At 42.1% G+C, this 27,799-nt stretch overlaps 1 protein-coding gene across 2 annotated transcripts in view; it reads left to right on the forward strand.

The window, feature by feature from the left end:
• The first annotated feature begins 10,085 nt into the window (after window positions 1–10,085).
• The window catches only part of MGAT4A (alpha-1,3-mannosyl-glycoprotein 4-beta-N-acetylglucosaminyltransferase A), a 91,999-nt gene continuing 74,285 nt past the window's right edge, over window positions 10,086–27,799 (forward strand). For both annotated transcript variants that reach the window (XM_072951365.1, XM_072951366.1), the window contains exons 1-2: window positions 10,086–10,217; window positions 14,562–14,891. In XM_072951365.1, the coding sequence (XP_072807466.1) occupies window positions 14,798–14,891 (94 nt within the window). In that variant the 5' untranslated portion in view covers window positions 10,086–10,217; window positions 14,562–14,797. The remainder of the gene's footprint in view (window positions 10,218–14,561; window positions 14,892–27,799) is intronic.

The following is a 27,799-nucleotide window of genomic DNA, read 5'->3' on the forward strand; positions in this document are numbered from 1 at the left end:
GTACTGGTATTCAGGCAGCAGGGAATCACCGAAAAGCACTTTTGTCTGGGGTCACCCCCATGTCCATAAAATCAGACCCATATAAATAAGGTCTTATTCTGCAAACTCTCAAATTCAAACTGTAAACTGGTCACCTTTTGGACGTGGAAAGTATTTTCCTTAAGTTATTTAATTTCATCCTGCAAAAGGAATGGCCTCAAAAAGTAACACATATCTGAGCCGCGTGCAAAAGATGACCATTGGATAGAAATACTTTCTCCCTCTGCTGCTTACGAGATTTCACACCACCAAAAAAAGCTGTAACAGTTTGGGGAGAGGCTATTACTTTGGAAAATGTGTTTTTTGTCTCTAGGTCTATGTGTAGGGCCATTTAGGGAGCAGCCGTGTTTGCACAGTAACTTTTTTGGTTGGAAAGTTGTTTTTGCAAGAGGATATCTTCAACACACATTCAGATCGAGAATGGAACATGTGTAGAAGTGGTCATTCAGCTAGACTAAAGTTGAATGGAAACCCTAGTAACAATTTCCCCCATATCTGCCTCCCCTTAATATGGATAAGGTTGTTTCCTAAACACAAAAACTATGTGTTGCCAACAGGTAGATGAAGGACAACTTCCACACACATTTGGATCTCAGAATGCAACATGTATAGAAGCTGTCATTCAATAGGCTAAAGTTGAAGGGAATCTCTTGAAACACTCCCATTTCTCAGAGAGTTTCATAGAGCTGGTTTCACGGTCAAGGCGGTTTGCCCTATAAAACTAGTTTGGGCATAGAGTGTGGGACCTGGAGGTAGGGTGGGGGTTGCAAGTGGGGATGGAGATAGGGGAGACAGAAAGAAAATGAGTCAGGCTACATGGCTGGAAGGAACATGCAAACTCAGGAAAAGGCCTGAGCTGGGCTGTAGCCTGTGGACAGGTCAGACCCTGAGCTTGGGTCTGAGGAGCAGTCTCACCCTGCTGCTTCCTCCTCTCTCACCACACCCTTCTTCCCTGTCTCCCCCACCTCAGCACCTTTGGTTGCAGTGATCTGAGTCCCCCAATCTGCAGCTTCTTGGATAAGTTCAAGCGATCTAGCTGGTAAACCCTGTGGCTTCCGCTCAGCCCTCAGCCCTCAGCCCTCAGCCCTCTCCATCTTGCTGGCATCACCTGATCTTTGTCTTCAGTTCTCATGTTCATGTCCCCCTCCTGCCAAAGAGCAACATCCCAGCATCTCTAGCTCCGATTCGGTGCGGCCAGAGTTGAAGCCATCTTCCTCCTAAACATCTCCTTCCCTGTGATCTCTGCTTTGGTTTGGAGAGCTGCTGTCAGCCCATCACTGGCCTCAAAATCTCAAGGCCACTTTTGCCCTCCTCCTCTCACCTGTCCCCAGGCAGCCCTAAATCGGGACTGATTAGGACTTGCTCAGAGGCTCCACCCTCCCTCTGCTGGCTGCCACCAGGAGGATCTCCGGCCCTTGGCTCTGCTGGGTCAAAAACGTCTGGTGTCTTCACATTATTTACAGAATAAAGTCCAAGCTCGTTATGCTGGCACCGAATCCCACCAGCATCACCACACCCCTTCCCGCAAAAAAAGAAAAAAAAAACTGACCCCAAAGCCCAGTCGTTCTGTGCAACGTCATTTCTCGCTGTACTCCTGCCCTTACCCTTCACCCCAGGCAAATTGAAGAGCCGTGTTCAATTGTGTGTGCCACGTGGTGCTTAGTACCAGAACGCAGTGAGCACTTAGCAAATGTTTGTTCAACAGGAAATAAAGACCATCAGTTGTCAAATAGCAACTACGGCAAATGCTTAAATTCACGAGGAAGAAGCTTCCTAAATATTTGTTCTTCTCTGCAGAGGCCAAGATGATGACTTTTCCCTTAGTGCTTTGAAGATGAAGAAATTGGCATGTGTACTTTCACTGCAAGGCTGAAGCGTTCACCTGGAAGGAGAAACTCTCTCAGGTGGCTGGGTCGAAGGCACTTGGACAATTACAATAATGTCTGACAGTCACTCAAGTGTTATGTCCCTTTATAGGAGGGCAATGAAACAATAAATTATATGGACCATTAGACGATTGGGAGGAACTTTTTTTTTTTAAACTCATCAGCTTTTTCTAACAAAGGCTCAGTTCTCATTTGAAGCAAGTTCTTTTTGTCACATTCCCAATACAATTCCAATTTATTTTTCTATTAGCTGGGAGCAGTTCTTATATTTTTCATTATAAGCCCACAGTGGGCATCCTGCCAGAAGCTTCAGAGACCCACTCCCCAATACTTCTGATTAGCATCCTCTCTGCCTCTCTGTTATTGCCAAATGACAACATAAATGTGGCCAAGGAGATAGGATTTGGGTTAGAAAATTAGAAAACTGATCAAAAAAAAAAATCCGACAGCCAGTTCTAATAAATGCTGAAATGCAAGAGGATTTAGCTGTGTGATCTCATGTTTTGGGTTTTGGAGAAATGAATGGAATGGGGAAATTATGATCATTATTATTAGAAATAGGTCATTTTTGTCCCCTGTAAGATGGTTTTAGGATCTGTATATCAAAGTCACACATTTATCGCACTTGGCCTCGTTGGATCTCAGGCTGCCTTCCTGAGGTTTGGCATTCTTGGCCTCTCTTCCCCTTCCATCCTTGCCCAATTGTCTTAAAGCCAAGTTTCAAACTGAAGATGAGCAGAATTACCTACCTTTTCTTCAACTAGTGGGTGACAGGAGTATGGGTAACAGCATGCTTAATACAAACCATGGATGATCTAAAAAGCTTGTATATGTCTTTGATTCCAAAATGTTTTACGTTTCGAATTTGAATCTGCCTGTGTTATCCTGTAAGGAGCTCGTGGTCCTTTGCGAAAACAATCAAGTCTTATTTATGAAAACCTGGCAGCCTTCCTCAAATCCCTCACCCTCTGCTCTGTCCTTCATACAGTCATGTGGTGGGAAGTTTTGAGAAGAGGAGGAATCCAAACCCGCAGCCTCATGGACAAGTTCAAGTCTGTCCGTCCCGGTCCTGCCCGCAGCCGTCCTTCCGGTCGCCCCCCTCCCCCAGCCCCCTGTCCCCCAGCAGCTCAGCCCCCAAGGGGCGTCCAGCCACGGCCTTACTCACCCGCTCCATCTCCAGCTCCTCCCCTGTCTGCTGCTCTTACCCTTCTTCAGACTCACTTCTCTCTCTTTTCCTCTTCATCTTCTGCTTCTTCTGCCTCTTTGCTCATGGCTTCTGCCTCCTCTATCCCCTGTCTTTTTGCTTCTGCCCTGACACTGAGAGTGCACGTCTTTGTTTCAAAGGCCTTCAAAGGAGAGATCTGATGAGTTCCGTCGGTCTCAGTCCAGATTAAATCACCCCTATAGGGCGGGTCGAAGTGTCAGGGCATCTGTATCCTGGGACACCAGCTAGTCTATAAACGGCTAGCCATCTCATGGTTGTGAATCAGAACTTTTGATGATCTACCTGTCTGTCTATGTATCGCTTAATTAATACTAGGAAGATGATTACTCAGTGTGTTCAGCTGGTTTGGTGTGCAGAAGCTTTAGGTAACATGGAGTCTCTAGGAGGAAACCCAACAGGAACTAAAGGTTCTCAGTGATGGAAGGATGGAGCAACACTTCAGCTGGTGAAAGAAGCTGACAGCTGGGAGAGGAAGATGGCTCAGTACCGTGAACCAAGCCTGGGGGCCTGGTTAAAAAGGGAACAGGAACCCAGCTGACACAAGACTTGAGTTCCTCTAGAATGTGTGGACTCAACTGTCTTCAGAATTCTTGCACCTCTTCTAAAATTGTTCTCTTGCCCCTGACCTGGGAAGGACTTGCCAACATCCCCCTTACCTCCAGGATGAGACATGAATGCTGCTTCTCCAGTCTCTTTGCGTACAGAACCAGAGCCAGGTCACTCTCATGATGTGTCCCCTCCCTAAGCATTCTGAAGTTCACAAAGCAAATTGCCATCCAAAAATGTTTTAGAGAATTCTCACAAAATTAATTTTACAAAGCACTCTGTAGAGACTGTCTCGGAATGTTTTATTGATACTTCTGTGCACCAAGATTTTATATTCAGAGGACATTCTGGATTCCTTACGCTATGTCTACCTTCTCAAACTCCTTAGACAGAGGCTGTCTTCAACAACGCTAGTTGAATGGAGCGTTCAGAATTCTAGAAGATTCTTTTCTTTGTAGAGGCCCCCTAGCTCTCACTCCTGAATGTTTCTGAAGTGATATGGTATTTTCAGCTGCATCGGAGACATTGATATTAGACTGTCCATTTACCAAAGAGAGCTTTCTCTGCTCTCCTTTGTCTTGTCTTAAGCCTTGTGATTTCGATCCTAGCCCAGTGTAAAATTTAAAGTAGGAAGCAAAACCGAAGCAATGAACAAATATTTACTAAGAGCCTCTGGCAGAGGTATGTAGATGGAGCACACAGTAGCAGCTCAGCAAATATTTGTTGGGTGATCATAAAACACATTGTTTTTTCATTCAGGAAAAAACATGACAGCAACTTTCTAGCTGGTGTCGATGACCTAAAGGCTCCGCTACCCTTGAGTACTTTTGTGATAACATGGCTTTTCTATTCAGCAACCTTCAGTGTTTTCCTCTCACCAAAGCCTGAGGTCCAGACTCTCTTGTGCTGTTTCCATAACCTGCCGAGTTTCCCACAATGCCTCTGTTCATTCCCCCATCCCCCAGCCCAGGCGCCACAAACACTGAGGATGCACTGCCCTCTTTCTGTGAGTACTCCTCCTTTCCTTGTAATGCTCATTTCCTTTTCCCCTACACCTGCCCATATTCTACATCTGTTCTTCAAGGCTCAGAGCAAGTGTGTCCTCTTCCACAAAGCCCTCCCTCATTCTGTCAAAGAAGAAGGCAGTGGCTCCCACATGCCTGCCATTCGGTGATAAATAAAATGATCCCTGCCATCAAGCAGTACAACCGCTGAGTGAACGAGGCAGATGAGTCAGCAGACGATTATACTGGTGCTGTCCAGCCTTTTTTCACTTGATAAAACACAGAGAAAATGATAATATGCCTCATGACCCCCCCCCCAGCCTCCCTGTAGCTAGATCTTACCCAACTCCTCTAAAGGCTGAGAGGCACTGAAGCTTGCCCTTCCTCTCACTAACACCGGTGTGGAAACTCAGGGTGATGCCACAGTGTGACAAATCCACTGGTAGGAGTAAGACAGAGTCCAGTGCGTCCCTCTCCCAGTCTTGGGGGAGAGGGAAGGCTTTCTGGGGAGGTGGCATCAAGCTGAATTTTGAAGAATGTTAGTGAGCCAAAGAGGGCTGTGAAGTGGGGCCGGGGAGTGAGGTGCCAGAGGCAACAGTGTGTACCATTTGGTGGGAGGGAGGGGATGGTTCAGGACAGCATGGCTCAGCCTGAGGGACAGAGGCTAGACTGTGGCTCTGGTGGCAAAGCAGGCGTGAGATGAGGAGGATCTTGGGTGACCCTCCAACCAGCCTGTGAACTCTTTGAGGGCTGAGACCACATTTTACAATTCTATGTCTTCTAAACTGCTGATCACATAAGGGCTCAATACAGCATCATTGTTGGATAGAAAAGTCTCTCTTTCCTAGTGACAGTATCGTGATGGCTGCCACGCGACATGAAGATAGTCTCTCTTATGAGTGATGTCAGTGTGAAAGTTGTTTTCAAGAGTTTGTATCAGTCCCACTGGAGTAGAAAGTGACAAGGTCCATTCCCTCCCATTTCCAGGACAAGCTCTGGTTTCACTCTAAAGAATCCCTAACATGGGATTTTATTCTGACACTGAGTTGGTTATTTGCCCATCATCTCTAGCCTCCTGTGCTGCTGTCCTCCCATCCTCTGCTCTGTGATGCTGGAGCTGGGAGTGGGTTAGCCCCAGTTGCTGAGCTTCCTGGAGCTGATTTTCTATTATTACCTTATAATAGGAGACAACGGTTGGCGATTAGAAGGCAGAGGAAGGAGAGAAGCTTCCTGCTTCTGCCTTCACCACTGTGGTAGTTGCTGGAAGTCGTTGGCAACAGCTGCAAGAGACATGGGGGTGGGGTGACTCCTGTCTCCAGCCGCCCAGGCTAAGGCAACATCTTTTCAGGGTTCCAGACCAATAGCAACAGGTCTCCAGCAGTGTGTCAGCAGACGCAAGCTCCAGGCGCCCACCCAGAGGGCACCGGCAGCCTTGCATCTTTGGGTGTCCATTCTGCATCCCCTTTGCTCCTCCTGCCCCTTCTTTCTTCATTCGGTCCTTCTGACACCTTTGCAAACAATCTCCTGTATTATATTCCCTCTGTCCAAAATACCTAAAATACTTTCTTTTTTCTTTTCTTTTCTCTCTCTCTCTCTCTCTCTTTTTTTTTTTTTTTTTTCCTGCCTGGTCCCTGGCTGCTACAGACACCTACTTCTAGGGTTGTGTTCAGTTGCTATTAAAGAGGATAAAAACCACAGAGGGTATGAGAAAGGCGACAGATTATGTTACCCATACCCATCACTCCAAATGGCCTGATATTTGGCAGTCATGGTCCTACACATATTATTCAAGTAAACATTTTTATCCTGTTCAAAATGTACTGATGGAGCTGTGCAGTTGAACTGCTCAAACTGGTTTCATGCATGGATAGATTTCAGATGCACGGCTGTTGATCTAGCATCTTTTAGGAGGACCAAATTCACAGAGGAAGAAAAGAAAAAAAAAATCCCAAGGCTTTACAGTTCTCTGCCTTTGGAGTGTACATGAAATAGAATAAAACCAGTGAGTCAGCTTTAATGGTGTGGCTAAGTCACTTACAAGCAAGGAGTGGTCCCTCCAAGCCTCCTCAGCTTCTTGCCACGTGGAATTGCCGAGTGCTCTAATAATCCTTGAAAGGGTGTCTGTTCCCAGTAAGACTCCCAGTTGGAGTCTCCTTTGTTTTGGGGTTTTCCTGGAAAAAAAATTTGCAGTGTCCTATATATATATATATATATGTATATGTATGTGTGTATATATATGTGTGTGTGTGAGTGTGTGTGTGTGTGTATATATATATATATATACACACACCCCACTGGCAACAACGCTTAAATATGGTAAAGTCTTATAATTCCATAATCCAGCTACCACACAGCCTGGCTTTGGTCTGAGTAACCTGATCGGTAAATCTACCCTAACGGTGTGAATGTGTATGAAGAGAAAAGTCACCTCTCAAGGGGTTCTCTCACAAAGCGATGAGCGCAAGTGTGGGGAGAAAGTGTAAAAATGAAAAAGCAAAATAATTTAGCTCTGTGCCGCCATTCATCTGGGTGAACCTTAATGTCCACCTAGAGCTGAATATTAAATATGGTGGTTCCATGTGAATTCTCCCATTAATTTCTTGGAACTCATGTGCCCTGTCTGATTGAAAGTCTTGACAGAAGTGCTAATGGACATTGTCTGAAGCACTCTGCGGCTAACAAAGAGTTAATAAACTTTCACTGCCACCCTGGTCCTAGTTCTGCTATAGCTTCTAGACCAAAGGGACAGAGCACACTGATTATCCAGTAAAATGGGAGGGCTCATACCGCCTCTACATGAGACATTAAAAAAAAAAAAAAAAGCCAGGACGAACTGCTGGTGTGACTCCTCTTGAAGACTTTACAACTGAAAGAAGATCCCACTTGAGCCAGGAGCCAGGAAACCAGAATCAGCATTTATCAAGACTCACTCACACTTTGTATGTTTGATCACTCATGCACTGAGGGGACTGGAGCAGAAGGGAATCAAAGATCCTGTGTTTGACTTCTTAGAAGCTGACTGCTGCAGGCATGGCCCCACCAACAACTACTTACCAACAAAGTGATAAAAGGAAGCGATTAGTTTCCTGTGTGTACCCTGCTTTTAGGTCTGGTGTCACCTCCAGGAAGCTTTCCCTGCCCTGAGAATCTGATTGAGGGACCCATCCTATCTTCTGTGCTGTTACCTGGAGTTTACCGAGCTGTCTTGTGGTCTAAATCCACCTCTCCCACTAGTCTGTGAGCATCCCGTGGGTAGGCACCAGCTGCCTCTGGCCGTCACAGGCACTCGAAAACATTTGTGGAAAGAAGAGCCACCACACTGCAGTTCTGTGGGAGACAGAAAACAGAATGGTGAAGCTACAGGCAAAACTTTCAGCCTAAGCATTTTCCCTGCTTCCACTGATTGTGTGAACTTAAAGACCTGGAGAAAGCAAAAAGAGAAACCATAGTAGAAAAGACACAACAAGGGGATAATAGAGATGGCGAATTCTCTATTCCAAAGATGGAATGCCTTTGATTGTTTATTAAACAAGTACCACAGACACAGTTGGAAAATCCAGGATCGGGTACTCTGCAAAGTGAGGGTGAATGATCAATCCATTCTAATCCATACCTTGGTGTATATGCCATGCCAATCCAATTTCTTAGGAAAATGAACTGAAATTCAGACTTTCTGGGGGCTAAATGTGATGGGTTTGTGACAAGTTTAACTATCAGCAGATTTCTTCCCAAACCTGCCCTTCTACTGCCAGACGGAGTAGCAAAAAACTATCCAAAAGGCCCCCAAAGAAAGGAAGTTGTGTTTCTCCTCCTTTTTTGTCTTCTGCTGTGAGTTTCACCACGTATCCCCATGGGGTGGGGGTTCTGCCCCCTTCCTGAATAAGCCCATTGAGCCTGCAGTTAAAGCTTGTTCTTTAAGACTTTCCTTTCTCTCTGACCTATGCCTCTGCTTATAGATTGCTTGTGAATGCCTTCATTTCCTTCCCTCACTGAGACAAAAATGGAAAAAGTGGAGGGAAACCCATCTTCTTAGTATTCACCCACTCAACAAGGTTTTGTCAATTGCTAAAGGCATGAGCAGAGAGGTAGTGTGGTGGGCTGTTGGGGCCCTGGTGTAGGGCCCTGGAATCAGAGACCTGGGTATGAATTCTGGTTCAATTGCTTACTAGCTGCTCAAAAGACTAATTCCATCTGCACAGTTAATCTCTCAGGTCCTCCGTTTCTTCCTCTGTAGAATTGGGGCAGCAGCTGCCTGTGCTATCTGGTCTTCTGGCCTATCTGGTGCTGGTGGCTTGGTGGCGCTCTTCACCTGCAAGGAGACGGCCTGTTTTTTATTTAGAGCATTGCACGACAAGGCCTAGGGTTTTCCATTCCCAAGAGATATTTTAGGCACGGTGTATCAAACAATGTATCAAAGTTGTATCCGAGAATGTTTTCAGCCTTTATTGCTTACATCTGGTCTTGAAATTGTTGCCAGCTTGCTACTAGGAAATGTCTCTTTGTCACAGAATACAGGAAATCTGGTTCTCAAGCCAGTTTACTAACCCAGATCATGGTACAAACGGATTCTAAGAAAAACAGGGGCGGACCACTCAAGCTTTCTATAGATGATTATCTATCTGGTTCCGAAGTTAACCTCCTTTATGAAATGGTGATAGATTAGGAGATGGGGCTCAAGAGAAAGGGGCAGTGCACCGTGGTGTAGCGGAAAAATCAGAGGCTTTAGCACCCAAACGACCTGCATTTAAATCCTAGTTACGCGAGTCTTTCCGTCTGAGTCCCGGTGGGGGTCCTTAAGGGTAAACTGGGGATAACGAGGCCTGTGGCTGGGGATGACGCGAGGGCCAGAGGCAGTGAGATGCCTGGACCTGCGGGGCCTTGTTGGATTAGGGCGGGGGCTGCCCCGGGGATTTGTCACCGGGAATGCAGCCTACCAGGACGGCAGGGAACGGGACCCGGAGCTGGGGGAAGGCGTTGCTGCCGGGACACCCGGGTGGTCGAGTCGCGCGCCAGGCGGAGGCCCGGGGCTCCCCGGGGCCTTTTGTCGGCAGTCTGAGCGGCCTCCGCGCGCACGCCGGGGAGGATTAAAGCCAGATGTGGCGGCCGGGCGACGCCAAGCGCTCAGAGCCCGGGACCGGAGACCCAGACGCCGCCCCCGACCCCCCCGTGACAATAAATGAGCAGGGAGATGTCTCGAGAAGGATACAGGCTGCGAGGCGGCGCCCCTAAGTGACAGCCGGCCGGGCCACGGGCTGGCGGCTCGGCCGCGCGGGGGCGCCCGGTGGACGGCGCGCTGCACCGGCGGCCAATGGCTGGCGGGGTCGCGGGAGGGGCCGGGTGCTGGGCCGCGGCGCTCCAGCGGCGGGGAGGAGCCGCGGCGGGGAGGCGGGGCGCCCGGCAGCGGCGGCGGCAGCGGCCACAGCAGCCTCGGCGGCGGCCGCGGCAGGACTGGCAGTGCCGGCGCCGGTGAGGGGCTCGCGGCGGCGGCGGTGGCGGCGGCGCGCGGGCGGCCTCAAGGTGGGGGCGCAGGGCGACTGCGCGGAGGGCGCGGGATGGAGAGGCGGCGTCAGCTGCCCGGCTCTGCGGCGCCGGGTCGCGGGAGATCCACCTGCTGGTAGCGGAGCTGCCCGAGCCGCGGCCCGGCTGGTAGCTCGCTCGCCTCCGGCTGCTGCGGGGTCGGCTCCGGGCACGGGCGGGCTGGGCCTCGGGGAGGGGCGGGGCGCGGGCCGGGCCGCCCCGGGCGAGTCGTCAGCTCCGCTCCGCCGCCGCCTCAGCCCCTCGGTGCCGCGCGCTCTCCCGGTGGCCTGCCCGGCGCCTGGTGCGTTCTCTGCGCTCCTGGCGCGTTGGGGCTCGTCGACTTTGGGGCAAAGTGGAAGAAAGTGTAGGTTTGGGGGATGCAGAGGGGGAAGGAGAGTTGCCCGGGGGACCCGCTGCCCCAGGGCGCACGGCGGCTCCGGAGTCAGCGGCTTCCGGGGGCCGCGGGACAGGTGGGCCGGAGGCGAGGGGTTCGCGGTGCAAGAGCAGGGCTGCTCCGGCCGGGCGGAGAGGCGGGCACCGTCGTAGCGAATTTTCCTACCAAGTCGAGACCTGCGTGTCTGCTGTGCAAGCGCACCCCCATCCCCAGGCCTCGGTTCCCCCTTAATGAGGAAGCTGCAAGTGCGACCCTCCGGTTGGGTCTGGGTGCTTCCACTGAGCGAACCAGGTGACATCGCGAAGGCGTGTTTTATGAGCTGGCAGTCATACCACTCACGCGCCCGCTTTTTATTTCTCGGAGCGTGTGTTTCTCTGGAGCCCGTTGATTGCTTAGAATCCGGATTGGGAAACGGCAGCAGGCGCGATCTGTGTTTGCAGCGCTTCCCATGTATTTTGCTGTTGTGCTTTTGTTGTCGGAGGGCTTCTGATAAAAGATAGTGACAAGGTCATTCGTTTGAATTTAGAAACTAAATTTACACGTGAATAATATGCATCTAGTGGTTTATGTTTCTTTAAAAACGATAGTTTCATTAATAGGTTCTCCTAACAAAGGTTTACTTAGCCCACAGGACGAAAACGCGGAGGACGGGAAATTATGTAAGCTGTATTAAAGAAAAATATTAATCCTTTTGTAAATGTAAAACAAATGAGTTTTAACGTAATCGCGGTGTATAAAGTTGTATGGCTTACATCACGGGTTTCATGTCCGTGCCTTGGCTTCTCTGGGCACCTCTGTCCTGTCTGTGGAGTGGTAATTAAACAATATGTCAAGTGTTCAGCAGGGCGTTCTCAGCCACAGAACGTATTGAATGTTTCAGGAACCACTTTAAAATAAAGCAAAGGTTATGTCTCTGATAATAAAATGTAGAACTGCAGCCCTTAAAGGACTGCTAATAAAACAGGTTTTTCAGTCTGAGATTGAGAGTTGAAAATTCCATTCGTCTTTGTCAGGATGGAGAAGATGACCGTATCTTTAGCCACTACCTTTTTTGTTGTTAAGGATTCAAATGTGTTAAGTGATCATCTCAGAGAGTGTTAAGGTGTTAGATTGAAATTTTCACAGAGGTGGAGACTGAGAAAAATATGGGTCACTTCTCCTCTTGCTGTAGGTGGTCATTCAGTCCAGAGGGCTCTTGGCTCTCCAGCCTGTGAACTACCTCTCCTGGTTTGAGAGCCTGGGGATCATTGGTTTTGTTCTTGTCTGGAAGCTTCACTTGTGCTGTGAAGTTAGACTTCATTAATGTGGAAACCCTAATTAAAAATGTATGACTACATTCTTACCGAGTTAAAATTCTCTCATATTTCTCTTGCCAAATTTCAGATATTTGTTGGTAGAATTCATTGTAAGTGTTTTCTTCAAACCAGAGAGTAATGACTTCCTGGATCCAATAGTTAATATTCCTTATGTTTTTCACATGTTATCAAGCTATAGTCTACTTTGATTATAGAGTTCATTCATTTTTATTGTCTCTCTACTCATTTATGCTGAATTTTATCATTTATCTTACGGCTTTATTTGTATTTGAAGTATGTTTTAAAATATTGTTTTTTTAATGATTCTCTGCTTCTCTGCTCCCCCCTAATTATTAGTTGAACAATTTCTCTAACAACCTGTATACTTTCAGATCTTTTACGAGGACAGAATCCTGCTTGAAGTAAGGTAGGGCTAATGATATAGCAACAGAAAGCTATATGCATTTTAATATGATGCCACAATAGGATTAAAATTCCAAGTTACATAATTCACTGAGTTACCCCTTCTATTCTTATAATCAGAATTAATCACTGAGTCCTTACTGATATAAGATATTAGGCACTTTATGGAATTGAGTTGAAATTATAGGATTTCACCAAGACTGCGGATATGGGCATGTTAGAAGGTATCTAACTTTGGTTTTTAGAAAACAATCATAAGTTGAACGTGAGAATATCTTTTTGGGGGCAGGGAGGGGAGGTAAATAGTTTTATTTATTTATTTATTTTTTAAATGGAGGTACCGGGGATTGAACCCAGGACCTTGTGCATACTAAGCACGCTCTCTACCACTGAGCTATACCCTCCCTGAGAATATCTTTGGAGTTCTTGTTTTCAGGGAGTAAGGGAAAGCAAGGAAGTGAAAGAATTTAGTGCTTCTAGGATATACTACAGTTGGAACCATTGGCCATGGAGGGTTAACAGACGTGGGTATGAGTCGGGGAAGAGGGGGGGCCTAGGTAAGGTACAGGAAGTGAGAGATTTCCTGTGAATTTGGTAGTTTATTACATGATAGATTCATGTTTGTTGTAGAGTATATTTTTTTTTTTTTTAAATTCACACCTAAACTGTTGTTTGGGTAAAGTTACCACCCTGGGAAGATTTCTCCAGAGTAACCTGAGACTTGAATATCCCTGGCCCTTCTCTTCCCAGGGCCATGGTGCAGGTGGCCCCGTTTGAGAGGCAAAGGGTGGGAGATGAGAGCTTAGACTTTAGAGTGATTCAAATTAGGTTTCTGTCTCTGGGTTCATTTCTTCATGTGTAAAATAGAGTTGACAATGCCTGCCCCATTGGATTTTGTGAGGATTTAGAACATGTAATGGAACCTAGGAAACATTCCATGAGTTGTAGTGTCTGTCAATATTATTATATGATATATATTAGATATGTATGTTAATACTGTGCCCTAGTGATTTTCTTCACTAGTGGACGTACATTCAGTTTTACAAACTAGCTGAGATGGTAGTTTCTGAATTGCCTTCAAATGGCTGCTTTAATCAGGCACACTCTTCTCCAGAGGGAATTGTCCCTTGGGCCTCCTAGGCCTTTTTGGAGCTGTTTTAACTCACCCCACTAGAGTGTCACTTAGTGTATTGCCAAATGCATCTTGTGGTCCCCTTGAGGCCACGAGGAGTCATTGCACATCTTGGAGAGCCTGACATACCCCGAGGGGGTGAGACTGGCTCTGCACAGAGCAGCCTGAACCAGTGGCTGGCTGCAGGTTTTTTTGTTTGTTTGTTTGTTTGGTTTTATTTTCTAATACAGTTAACATTTATTGAGAACCTGTTATGTGGTAGGCAGTTGTGCTTAAGTACTTTGAAAGACTTGATTTTATTCCTTCTTCTGAGCAGCTTTGCTAGGTGGGTGGTGATCTCCAGATTTCCTGAGTTAAACCAATGCTAAGTGATCAATCCTGGGTCAGATAGTATCCTGGTGTGGAGTGCTGCATTTTCAAAATACCTGAATGATTCCAGTTTACCCCCTGGGAGTAGGTTAATCATTGGGAAAACTGCATTTATTTTATGATGATGATGATAAATAGCAGTGCTAAGTGTAATCTTTTTATTCTTATGAGGTTAGGAGGAGCCAGGGCAGGTAGTTTTCCCCGTTTATGGGTGCAGCCACAAGGCTGATCTATGTGATGTTCCTGAAGTCACGTAAGGAATGGTGGAGCTGAATCCAGAACCCAGGGCTTTTGACCTTTGTACGTTGTCGGTTATCAGTTTTCTTAAAAACTCTTAAACCAGTAACTATTCTTGTGCAATCGTAGGACTGAGGAGAATGGAGATGGTATTACCCAGGAACCATTGTGCGACTGTTAAGAGTTCTCAGCTTGGAATCTATGGCTTCCTATTGAATGAGCCCCACCACTTCCTGTTTACTTAAGTAACCATGTTTTCATTTCCACAGACAAAGCAAAACCACTGAGGAGGGAGTATAGTTGGAAGCTTTTTCCCTGGAAGAGAAGAACCATGTCGTTCTAGTATATTAAATGAGTCATTTGGATGTGGGGATAATCTTGAGGGACACAGTTTAGCTCAGCCAGAAGTCTGTTTATAACAGTGATTAATAAATGAAGAAATGGGTATTTTGCAGCATTGAGAAAGTCTTTCTTTCTCCTTTTCCCCTGAATAGGAAGAAAGGAGCCTGAGACAGCCACCTATGAAGACTGAGCAGGCAACCCCGAATGGTCATTGTGGATGGTGCAGGCTGCCAGACTTGTTCAGCCGAGCATCTGAAATGAACCTCTGCTATTGATTTGTTTTCCTTGGCCCAGAGCCAGGGGGACTGGATTCAGTTGACTTCAGGATAAAAAGAAACAGTCTTGGTTATCATCATAAACTTATGAACCAGTGTGATGGTGAAATGAGATGAGGCTCCGAAATGGAACTGTAGCCACTGCTTTAGCATTTATCACTTCATTCCTTACTTTATCCTGGTATACTACATGGCAAAATGGAAAAGGTAAGGAAAACATCTCGAAAAATATGCATAGAATGTAGTAGGTTTTTTGCTTTGTCAATGGTGCATAAACGCTTAAGTTAAATGCCCCTACAAGCCTGCATGTTGCATGCTATCTGCTGGCTGCCTGCCAGTTTCTTTCTGACACAAAAATGAAACAGTATTCTTGGACAGAGGAGGCAGAATTTCTAATTTGAATGGGGATTGTTTTGTTTTTGAGTTCTTGTAATTGCACTTGAAGAAACGTGCCCATCAGTGGTTAATATTATTAATGACAGCCAAGCAGAATAATAAAGACTTTTGTTTTGGCATTTTATTTTTTATTATTAAACATCATAAATGTTTAATCAGCTTCCTTGTACCGGATGTTGTATAAAACGCTGAAAAGGACACAATCAGCGCCTTCATGAAATTTACATGCTGATTATACTGATGATTGGATGCTCTGTAGCTAATGATTTAAACCACGTGTATTGAAAGGTTGCTCTTTGGGCAGAAGTATTTGAGGTGGGTGAGGAGGAATTCTGATTTGAAAAAAAATTTTTTTAATTCAAATTGATTTTGTTTAGACTATTGAACTGTGTTTTTAAGGAAGGTTATCTGTTTAGTGATTGGAACTATATTCAGGGATAATGCATTCCTTTGCTTTTTTAAAAGAAAATATTTGCAGCAAATTCCTATCCCCACTTTTTTTTTTTGATTGAGTCATAGTTAGTTTACAATATTGTGTCAATTTCTGGTGTACAGCACAATTCTACAGTCAGACATTAATATACATATATTCATTTTCATATCCTTTTTCACCGTGAGCTACAAGATACTGAATATATTTCCGTGTGCTATACAGTATAAACTTGTTTATCTATGTTATATATACCAGTCAGTATCTGCAAATCTCGAATTCCCAGTTTATCCCTTCCCACCCGCCTCCCCACTGGCAACCACAAGTCTGTATTCTATGTCTGTGAATCTGTTTCTGTTTTATATATAAGTTCATTTGTCTTTTTTTTTTCAAGATTCCACATATGAGTGATATCATATGGTATTTTTCTTTCTCTTTCTGGCTTACTTCACTTAGAATGACATTCTCTAGGGACATCCATGTTGCTGCAAATGGCATTATGTTATCATTTTTATGGCTGAGTAGTATTCCATGGAATAAATATACCACAACTTCTTTATCCAGTCATCTGTTGATGGACACTTAGGTCGTTTCCGTGTCTTGGTTATTGCAAATAGTGCTGCAATGAACATTGGGGTGCCAGTGTCTTTTTGAAGTAGGGTTCCTTCTGGGTATATGCCCAGGAGTGGGATTGCTGGGTCATGTGGTAAATTTGTTTTTAGTCTTTTGAGGAATCTCCATACTGTTTTCCATAATGGCTGCACCAAACTGCATTCCCATCAGGAGTGTAGGAGGGTTCCCTTTTCTCTACACCCTCTCGAGCACTTATCATTTGTGAACTTTTGAATGATGGCCATTCCGACTGGTGTGAGGTGACACCTCACTGTAGTTTTGATTTGCATTTCTCTGATAATTAGTGATATTGAGCATTTTTTCATGTACCTATTGGTCATTCGTGTGTCTTCCTTGGAGAATTGCTTGTTTAGATCTTCTGCCCATTTTTGGATTGGATTGTTTGTTTTTTTTCTTATTAAGTCATATGAGCTGCTTATATATTCTGGAAATCAAGCCCTTGTCAGTTTCATCTTTTGCAAATATTTTCTCTCATTCTGTAGGTTGTCATTTAGTTTTGCTTATGGTTTTCTTTCTTAACCTCTTTTCCTTATATTAATCTAAGGAATATTGATAGCACAAAGAATGGAGGTGTGTCTTTAGTTTTTTAGAGTTAGGGTGGAGTAATTGTCACCTGGTTATTTGTAGGTATTATTGCTGGCTTTATTTTGTTGCCGTGTATGAGGATAACTGAAAAGATGTATTCATGACATGATTTTTCTCTGGTGTGTGTACAGATATGTATACATAGATATGCATGTACCTGTGAATGTATGTATATCTGTTTAATACATGAAATAAGCTGATATAGGTAGAAAAACATGCTCTGTGCTTTAAACAAATGTAGTATTCTTTTTCTTTTTTTCTCTGAGTTGGGCTCTAATTTTGAAAGGAACTCTGGGGGGGCGGGGATGAAAAACTTGCTAGAGACCTTCCTTGCTTGCAGACAAATATATACATTTTAGAGTACATTTTTAGTTGTACCAAAAGGAGATGACTTATTTAGGAAGAACTTTGAGTAGTTAGTCAAGCTATTGCTTGCCCCTATCATGAACAAACCAGATGACTGGCCTTAAAGGTCTACTTAGGAACTAAGGGAATTCACCTTAAGAAAAGTATATGGGTTTGTTTCTTATCAGGAAACTTATCTGTTAGGAGCGTTACAGCAACAGAGTAACTTGACCCTTTTCACTGTGTCTTATTTAAGGGATTAAAAGTTTTGGAATCTCCTTTCCATTAATTTTGTTGTATAAAGACATTATAAGCATTATTTGTGTGTGTGTGTGTGTTAAGCTGTCTTTAGAATCAAAATTAATTTCAAAAAATATTCTTTCCCCATGTAGTATTAGGTACACACACAAAACATCTCTTCTCTTTGATGATCAGTCTTTGAACATTTCTGTAATCCTTCTGTGTAGGCTCCGCTGCTCTGTTTTTCTACATAGTGTTTTGTCCAGACTTTTTCAGGTTATCAGCAGAGGTCTCCTGTTGTGCTTATGTAAAATCCCCTGTGCTTTAATGGCATCATTTATGTAACCAGTCTAACTGCTGAGTGTTTGGATTCTTTCTAGATCATTCTGGCAGTCAGACAGCCTGAGTTTTCTAGAGCTGGCCTCATTTCAGATGTTTAATTCTTGTTTACTCATAAACCATGAGCTCTGCTTTTTATATTGAAAGCATAGTTTCCATAATCACTGATGTTACTGGACTAATAGGTTTTATTTTTCATTCATTCATTGGTCCGTCTCACGTACCTATCTTGTGCCTAGCACTGTATTACATGCTATGAATATGAAAAGGAATAAGAAACGTCACACCTTTGGGAAGCTGAAGGACCAGTAGCGGAGGATGCATGTAAACAGATGTGATACCATCAGACAGATTGAGGTAGAAGCAAAAACAGAGTGCTGGGATGTGCTGTTGTAAGCATATTGCATGCTGTACATTGTCTCATTTAATCCTCCTAACAACCCTGGGAGATATTATTACTCACTTTCTGTAGATCAGGAAACCAAAGCAGAGTGTTTGAGAAACTTGTCAAGATCGTACATTAGGTGGGAGAGTGAAGTTTGAACTCAGTCAGGCTGATTCCAGAGATTACACTCTTTAGTTATTGGTCTCCTGCCCAGAAGAGCAGAGACAGAGCTGCTAATTCTCAAGTCACTTCACAGAGGAGAACGGTAAATGCGAAGGTAATGCCAGGCAGAGTAGGGGACAGTGGGCATGTCAGGTGGAGGGAGCTGTGTATGCATCTGTGAAGTTCTGAAAGGGTGTAGAGTATTTGTGCTTTGGAATTATGAGATGCTCGTTGTGATTGGCACATAGAATTCCTAGACTGTCCCAGGGTTTAGCTGGTAATCCCAGTGCAGTTCCTATCATATCTGTCCTAGGTCTTCATTTACCACTTGGAAGGATCCACGAGTTGGTCCTTGGGATTGGCATACCGTGGGGAGGTTGTCAGGAACCCAGCCAGGAAAGCTGGAGTTCAGGCCAGGGTACAGGTTTCTGCAGGATCTACAGGATTCTCGCATAAAAATGAGGCAGAATTCCAATTATGTGGAATGTGCATGTTGAGGAAGTTGTAAGTAGGTTTGAATGTGGGACAAGAGTAATTACATGTCTTACTGGTGGTGGTGGAGGGGGTGTGGTTCTCCTATCAAACCTCCTATTTTGGTCAGACACAGCCCAGAAACTGGGCAAAACCACGCAAGCAATCTTAGATCCCTGTGCCTAGGGACGTGTAACATTCATGTACATGTTTCTGTGTAGACATTTATTTCCATTTCTCTTGGGTATTTGTCTAGGAGTAGAATTGCTGGGTCATGTGGTAACTCTATGTTTAATCATTTGAGGAGCTGCCAGACTGTTTTCCAAAGTAGCTGGAAACGTATGCGTTTCCTCTGACAAGGTATAGGGTTACCATTTCTTCACATTCTTAATGACACCTGTTATCTGGTTTTTTGATTCTACTCATCCTAGTGTAGATCATTACAGTTTTGATATGTAAGTCTAATAATGTCGAGCATCTTTTTATGTACTTATTAGCCATTTGTATATCTTCTTCAGAAACGTATCTATTCACATCCTTTGCCTATTTAAAAAAATGAGTTTTTAAAAAATTATTAAGTTGTAAGAGTTCTTTATATATTCTAAGGCAAAAATATAGTACACCTAAATATGTAAAGCAAACATTAACAGACATAAAGGGAGAAATTGACAGTAATACATTGATAGTAGGATTTTAACAGACTGATTATGTCAATGGATAGATCATTCTGACAGAAAATCAATAATATTGGCATTAAATGGCACAGTAAACCAGATGGACTTAATATCTATAGGGCTTTCAACCCCTAAAATGCAGAATACACGTTCTTTTTAAGTGTACGTGTAATGTTCTCCAGGGTAAGCCACCTGCTAGGCCACAAAACAAGTCTCAATGAAGTTAAGAAGACTGAAGTCATATTAAGCACCTTTACTTACCACTGTGATATGAGACTAGAAATCAACTACAAGAAAAAAAACTGGAAAAAAACACTAATATGTGGAGTTTAAACAACATGCTACTACACAATCAATGAGTCATTGAAGAAATCAAAGAGGAAAAAAAATATGCCTTGGGACAAATGAAAATGGAAACACACCATTCCAAGATTTATGGGACACAGCAGAGGCAGTTCTAAAAAAGGAGTGTATATAGCAATATAGGCCTATGTTGAGGAACGAGAAAAACCTCACATAAATAATCTAACCTTACACCTAAAGGAACTAGAAAAAGAGGAACAAACAAAGTCCAAAGTTAGTAGAAGGAAGGAAATAATAAATATCAGAGTGGAAATAAGTGAAATAGAGACTAAAAAGGTAATAGAAAAGATCAACGAAACTAATAGCTGGTCTTTTGAAAAGATAAAATTGGTAAACCTCTAGCCAGACCCATCAAGTATAAAAGAGAAAAGGCCCAAATAAGTGAAATCAAAATGAAAGAGAAGTTACAACTGATGCCACAGAAATACAAAATATTGTAAGGAATTGCTATGAAAACTTACATGCTAACAAGTTGGAAAACCTTGAGAGTAAATTCTTAGAAACATACAATCTTCCAAGACTGAGTCAGGAAGAAATAGAAAATCTGAGCAGACCAATTATCAATAATGAAATTGAATAAGTAATTTAAAAAACTCCCAATGAACAGAAGTCAAGACCAGATAGCTTCACAGGTGAATTCTGTCCAACTTTTAAAGAAGACTTACCTAGCCTTCTCAAAGTATTCCAAAAAATTGAAGAGGAGGAACATTTCCAAACTCATTCTACTAGGCCAGCATTACCCTGATACCAAAACCAGGTAAAGATGTCACAAAAAAAGAAAATTACAGGGCAATCTTCTGATGAACATAGATGCACAAATACTCAACAAAATATTAGCAAACCACATTCAATAATACATTAGAAGTGTCATACACCATGATCAAGTGGGATTTATCCCAGGGATGCAAGGATGGTTTAATATTCAATCAACAAATCAATCAACGTGGTACACCACATTAGAAAAATGAAGGATAAAAATCGTGATCATCTCAATAGATACAGAAAAAGGTTTTTTAAAATTTTTTTTATTTTTATTTATTTATTTATTTATTTATTTTAGAAAAAGGTTTTGACAAAATTCAGCATCCATTTATGATAAAAACTTTCAACAAAGTGGGCATAGAGAGAACATATCTCAATATAATAAAGGCCATATATGGCATACTCACAGCTAACATCATATTCAGCAATGATACAAGCTGCCAATTATAAAATAAGGTAATATGCAGCATAAGGAATATAGTCAATAATACTGTAATAATTTTGTATGATGAAGTGTCATGGACTTGTCATGGTGATCATTTCATAATGTATTTGCTTCTCAGATTACTGCATTGTACATCTGAAACTAATGTAATATTGTTCATCAACTATACTTCAATTTAAGAAAAAGGAAAAAAGAATAGTTCTTTATATATTCTAGATACAAATTCCTTATGAGACATATGATTTGCAAATATTTTCTCCCATTCTGTGAGTTGTCTTTTCATATTCTTATGGTGTTCTATGAAGCACAGACATTTTTAATTTTGATGAAATTACAGTCTTTTACATTTAAGTGATTTTTAAGTACATGCCCTTTTTCAGGTTAGAGAAGTTCCCTGCTATTCCTAGTTTGCTGAGTGTTTTTATCATAAAAGTGTTAGATTTTGTCAAATATTCTCCCCAATTTTTTCCTATTATTTTTTTCTTATTCTAATCCATTGTGGTTAGAAGACATACTTTGTATCATTTCTGTCCTTTTAAATTTATTTTTATTTGTTTTATGACCTAGCATGTGGCCCATCCTATACAGTGCACTTGAGAAGAAGGGGCATTTGGTTATTATTGGGTGGAGTGTCCTGTAGATGTCTGTTAGGTCCAGCTGCTTTATGTTGCTCTTGAGGTCTCCTTTTTCCATGTTGACCTTTTGTCTAGTCTGTCCACTGTTCAAGCTGGAGTATTTGAGTCTCCAATTAATATTGTAGAGTTATCTGTTTCTCCTTCCATTTCTGTCAATTTTTGCTTTATGTGTTTTGGTGTTCTGTTATTGGGTGCATATATGTTTATAATTATTAAAATTTCCCTCTTTATCTCTAGTAGCATTTTTTGTTTTAGGATCTATTTTGTGTGATATTAGTATAGCTGCTCCAGCTTTGCTGTGGTTTCTACTTGTATGGTGTGTTTTATTCCATTCTGTTTCTTCAGTCTATTCATGCCTTTAAATCTATAGTGTGTCTCTGATAAATAACATAGTTGGATCATGCTTTTTTTTTTAAAATCCAGTGTAATAGTGTTTACCTTTTAATTGGACTGTTTATGTATCTGCACTTAGTATTATTGGTATAGCTTGATTTACATCTGCCATCTTACATTTTGTTTTTCCTTTGTCTTGTCGTTTTTGTACCTATATTCCCTCTTTACTTTTTTTTTGCATTGATTGAATATTTGTTAATGTAGCATTTTAATTTTGTTAATGACTTTTTTTTTTTTACTATTTTTTGAGTATTTTTAGTGGTTGTTTCAGGGTTTACCATATACATTTAAGCTTATGAGAATCAGCTCCTGATTTATACTTACTTAATTCCAGTAGTATATAGAAGTGTTACTCCTCTGTAGCTCTATTCCCTTTCCCTGAGTTTTGTGGCAATATTGTTATACACATTACATCTTTTAATTGTAAACCCAACAATATATTATTGTAATTATTACTTTACCATGTTGTTATTTTCTTAGGACATTACAGCTTTATTCCAAATTACTTTTTTGTGCAGTTATTGGCAAATGTATTACATTTCCATGTGTGATAGACTCAACGATACATTATACATATTATTTTATAAAATTATTTTTTAATAAGTTGAAAGGAGAAAAACTGCATTAATAGTGTCTATTATAATTACATAATTACTGATGCTGTTTGTGTGGATTTGAATCACTGCCTAGCATCATTTGCTTTCAGTGTGATGAACTTCCTTAAGTATTTTTTGTAAGGCAGGTCTGCTAGCATTGAATTTTACCAGTTTTTGTTTATCTTGGAATGTGTGTATTTTACCTTCATGTTTGAAAAACAGCTCTCCTGGATGTAGGATTCCTGGCTGACAGGGTTTTTTTTTGTTTGTTTGTTTTTAGCACTCTGTGTTATCCCACTGCCTCTGGCCTCCATTATTTCTGCTGAGAAGTCAGCTATTAATCTTATTGCAGTTCCCCTTATAAGTGGTGCTTCAGTTTTCTCTTGATGCTTTCAAGATTTTCTTGTGTTTGACTTTCATCATTTTTACTATGACATGTCTGTTTGTGGGTCTTGCTTCCAAAATACATAGGTTATTGCTTTTCAGTAGCTTTGAGAAGTACTGTTGTTATTTCTTTGAGTTTTTTTTTTTTTTTTTCATCTTTCTCTCCCCTCTTTCTGGTATTCCCATTACAGATAGGATAATGTGATTAATGGTATCCAAAATTTCTCTTAGGCTTTTTCATTTTTTTCATTCTTTTTCTCTTTCTTCAGCTTACATAATCTCTACTGATCTGTCTTCAGAAGTTTTCTCATTCTTTTCTTTCACCTGTTCAAACCTGTTGAGGCACCCCCACCCCCACCCCAGTAAATTTATTTCTGTTACTGTCCTTTTCAATTCCAGAGTTTCCATTTGGTTCTTTCTTAAAATTTCTGTTTCTCAATATTCTTTATTTGATGCAACATTGTCATATCTTCCTCTACATCTTTAGTGAAGCTTTTCTTTAGTTCTTTTTATAATGGCTGCTTTGAAATATTTACCTGTTAAATCCTACATCCAGTTGTGCTCACAGGCAGTTTCTGCTGCCTGCTTTTTTCCCTGGTGTATGGGTCCTACTTTCCTACATCTTTGCACATCTTACAGTTTTTTCTTTTTTTTTTTTGAAACGGAATGGACATTTTAGGTAATATATTTTAGCAACGCTGGGTACTGCCCTCTCCCCACCCTGAGCTTGTTTGTTTGGTTAGTGACTGGCTGAATTATTTTAGTGATGTCTGGTCTTCTCACCTCCTGAAGGTTAAGTCTCTGTTGTTGCTCCTGGGGCGGGGGCACAGTTTTGGGTATGCCCACAGTCACCCTGGGATTTGGTTACTACAGCTGGGTTCTCTTCCACACTTCTGGTGGCCACTACACTAATTGCTGGCTGATTGTCCTCCTGTTTACAATGCACTGGAGCATGAATTCTGCTACCAACTCATCTAATCAAATTGTTAATTCCCTTAAAGAAATGGTTTCTGAGTTCAATGTTTGAGATTTGTTCTGACCCCAGGAAGGCTGCCCTAGCTGTCACTTTTCTTGGTTGTCACTTTTCTTGGTTGTCTCTTGCAAACTAGCCACAAACACCTGCAATCTAGGCGGCCTCTGCTTTAGATCCATGATTTTCCCAGTTCCCTCCACCACAGCCTCCACTGGTTTTCAGAGGGCTTTTAGTTTAAACTCTTCCATGCTCTCTTGCAAGCGAAGCTGGTTCCCCTGGGAAGAGATTAGGAGCTACCTGTTTTGTAGCCGCTTGTCCCCCAGGCAGAATTTCTGAGCCAGGGCTCTAGAGTGGGGGTGGGGACAATGACAGGCTTCTGGTGGTACCCCCACTGCGGGAGCCCAGCCCTGGGTGAGGGGAGGGGGCCAGTAGCCTTAGTTTCTCTTGGTTCTGCCTCCCCTGGCCTGGAACCATCGCCTTGCTGGCTGGAGGAAGGGCTGCTGGGGCCCCAGGGTTCTCAGTACCCCATACGCAGGGTAGAATCTTGGTTCCTGAAAAGATCCGATGTCATTTCCTGTTTGGTATAAATAGAAACACTAAATAAAACATGATTTAAAACTGTAGTTCTTATTGTAAATAAAAACAGTGAATCAAAGCTTGTAGTTTTTTTTTTTATGGAATAAGCAATACTCCTTTCAAACAGAATATAAAGAAAATTAATAGTAAATCTAGGATTTGGAGGACACTGTCATGGCTCTGACTCACCAAAATTGTGTTGAGTGGCTCGCATGTATCAGGCACTTTTAGAGATTTGGGTTATATTAGTGAACGTATCAAAGAAAAATTCCTGCTCTGATGAGGAAGAGGAAGGGGACAGACAGCTAAAACACAATAAATAAGTAAATTAAACAGCAAACTAAAGAATAATAAGGGTGTATTATAAACTTTTTCATTCTGAAATAATTTTAGGTATACAACAAATTTGCAAAGCAGTACGTGGAGTTCGCTTATGTCCCCTAAGGTGACAGCTTACATAACCACAGAGTACAATTTTCTAAGCCAGAAAATTAACTTCCATGCGAGGCTATTAGCTAATCTATAAACCTTCTTTGAATTTCACCAGTTTTTCCATTAATGTCCTTCTGTTCTGGGATCTAGTCCAGGAGCCCACTTAGTTGTCATTTTCCTAGCTTCTTCCATTATGGGAAATTTCTTTAATCTTTGTGTTTTATGGCCTCAGCACCTGTGAAATTATTTGGTCATTTATTTGTAGAACGCCCCTTAATTTGAGTTTGTCTGATGATTCCTCATGATTAGGCTGCCATAATGCATTTTGGGCAAGAATACCACAGAAATGACGTTGTGTTCTTCTGAGCACCTTGTATCAAGAGGTGCGGTGATGTTGCTACGTGTGCCTTATCACTGGTGTATCATCTCTGATCACTTGGTTAAAGTGTTGTCTACCATGCCTTCCCCTCTGTAAAGTTACTGTTTTTTCCTTTGTAATTAGTAAGTATTTATAGAGGCATCTTTAAAACTAAGCAGATAACTCGTGTCTCATTATACTTTTGCTCGCAGATTTTAAGATGCATTGATGATTTTTGCCTGCAACAATTCTGACTGTGGTGTTTGCCAAATATGATTTTCTGTTTCCCTTGTTTCTTCTGCATTTATTAACTGAAACTCTGCTGAAAGGAAGAGATGTCTCCTCTCCCTCATTTCTTTATTTCTCATTTCTTTGTATGAGAGTATGAGCTCATGGGTATTCATTTTGTTGTATGGCTTATAATCCTTCATCTTCATTAATTGCTTTGTTGTTTAAATTGTCCCAGAGGCGTCCACTGGGGACTCATTTCAGTTGGCTTCTGAGCCTTCAACATGCCCTGTCTTTTTCTTTTTTCCAAATTTGTTGAGGTGTGAAATTCAAAGAATATAAAATTAACCATATTAAAGTGAACAATTTAGTAGCATTTAGTACATTCGTAATGTGCAACCACCACCTTTATGTGGTCTCCATTTTTTTAGTGATTTTTTTTTTATTTCCTGGCGCCGTAAGATGCTCCAGGTTCATCTTGTGTTTCCTCTCCCTGAGCCCTGGGGGTCATCATTTCCTCAAGGAGCCTCTAGTTCCTTTGAAGAATGGAGTCTTGATGCCCTTGGTCCTTTGTGGTACCACCACTTCTTGTCCCTCTCAGGGGACAGTGCAAGGAACTTAGATGTGTATGTACGCACATCTGTGTCTATTTCTGTATCCATCTGTATCCTTTAAAAAAACCATCATGAATTCATACTGATGCTCTGACTTCAATCCTATAGCGTTCATTCTAGTCTCCATATGTTTCCTTGTTTGTAACCCCTGTCTCTATAAAAAAGATGGCTGTTAGTACCCCACTATAGTAATTATTTGCTCATCCTCAGTATATATATACAGTAGTTTCAGAATTGCTAACCCATACCCCAGTGAAGAGGAAACCGGTTGGGTGTGACATTTGTACACTGCTCTTTGTGTTTACACTCACAGCTCTGCAGTCAAATGCTGTTTTATAAAGTTCCTTCACTTATTCCTTGTCTTAGTCACTTCCTCTTCAGGGTGGTTATTCTGTTTATTTATAACACATGTGGGTCCATTAGTTACTGTTACTATTCTATTTTGGGTCCCCCCCATATCCTGTGTAGTGACAGTCATTTGCGTTTTGGATACATGGAACATTACTTTGGCTCTGAGACTCACCAGTAAAAAAAAAAAAAAAAAAAAAGTGTCCTGAGAGAAATGTTCTCAGTCCTTCTCCACTTCCATGCCTTTCTCCATTGTCAGAAGTTCCCATCCATCACTTACAGGTATTCAGTCTCATTATTTTCAGTTTTTTCCTTCCTATAGTTCTTGTTGCACAGATTGAGCAAATACACAAACACTTCTTCATACCCTTTCCTTTCTTATGTGAAGGGGAGCCCGTGATAGATACTGTTTTATATGCTGCTTTTTCCACTTAGCAGTGTATCCTGGAAATCACTCCCTGTGACTTCATAGAAATCTTCCTCATTCTTTCTTTTATTTTGTTTTTTTTAGGTTTTTTTTGGGGGGGGCGGGCATAATTAGGTTTTTCTTTTTTTAAAGAGAAGATACTGGGAATTGAATCCAGGACCTTGTGTATGCTGAGCATGCCCTCTACCACTTGAGCTATACCCTCCCCTCCATTCTTTTTTTTTTTTTTAAACAGCTTCATAATACTCCATTGTGTGGACAAACCATAATCTATCTAACCACGCTCCTCTCTAAGGACACTTTGGTTTTTATGCATATCCCACTTACTCAGTATTTTTTTAGCACATGTTTTCTGCCAGCCATTGTGCAGGGCCTTGAGTAATGGAAATCTAATTTACAGGACTTTTGTTTGCTTGTTTGTTTAATTTTAGCCTTAACTTTTCATCCAAACCGTGGGAAATCAAGATCTTAATTTTTTTGGTGGAAAACTGTAGTGCCATTTAGGTTATAAACATGAAAGTCTGGGGGGATAGAATTGATTTGAGTAACATTTAGATTTAAGTGACATATTCAGGAAAAATGGATTCTCTCTTTTGCTAAAGTATATTTTGTTGCCTGTCAAACTTAATATTTCATTTTCAAAACCTAGTTAGCAGCTCTATTCTATACCTTTTCAACAGGACCCTCGAAGGTACCATAGAGCAAATTGCAATCGTTCATTTTTTAAAGTTAATTTTTTCCAATTTAGAAAGTAGTAAATACTCACATGCTGGGCAATTTACTTTTCTCCACAATTGAGATGATGAGAAATAATTTTCTAGCCAAGAGGATGGGGAGTTGGCCTGTGTGTTGCATCTTCATTTCAGCAGGTTTCCATGTCTGTTGTCTTCAGAGCAATTTCTTTTTTTTAAGCAAATGTTT

This window comes from Vicugna pacos, chromosome 28 (genome assembly GCF_048564905.1).
Source record: "Vicugna pacos chromosome 28, VicPac4, whole genome shotgun sequence".
Taxonomy (NCBI): Eukaryota; Metazoa; Chordata; class Mammalia; order Artiodactyla; family Camelidae; genus Vicugna; species Vicugna pacos.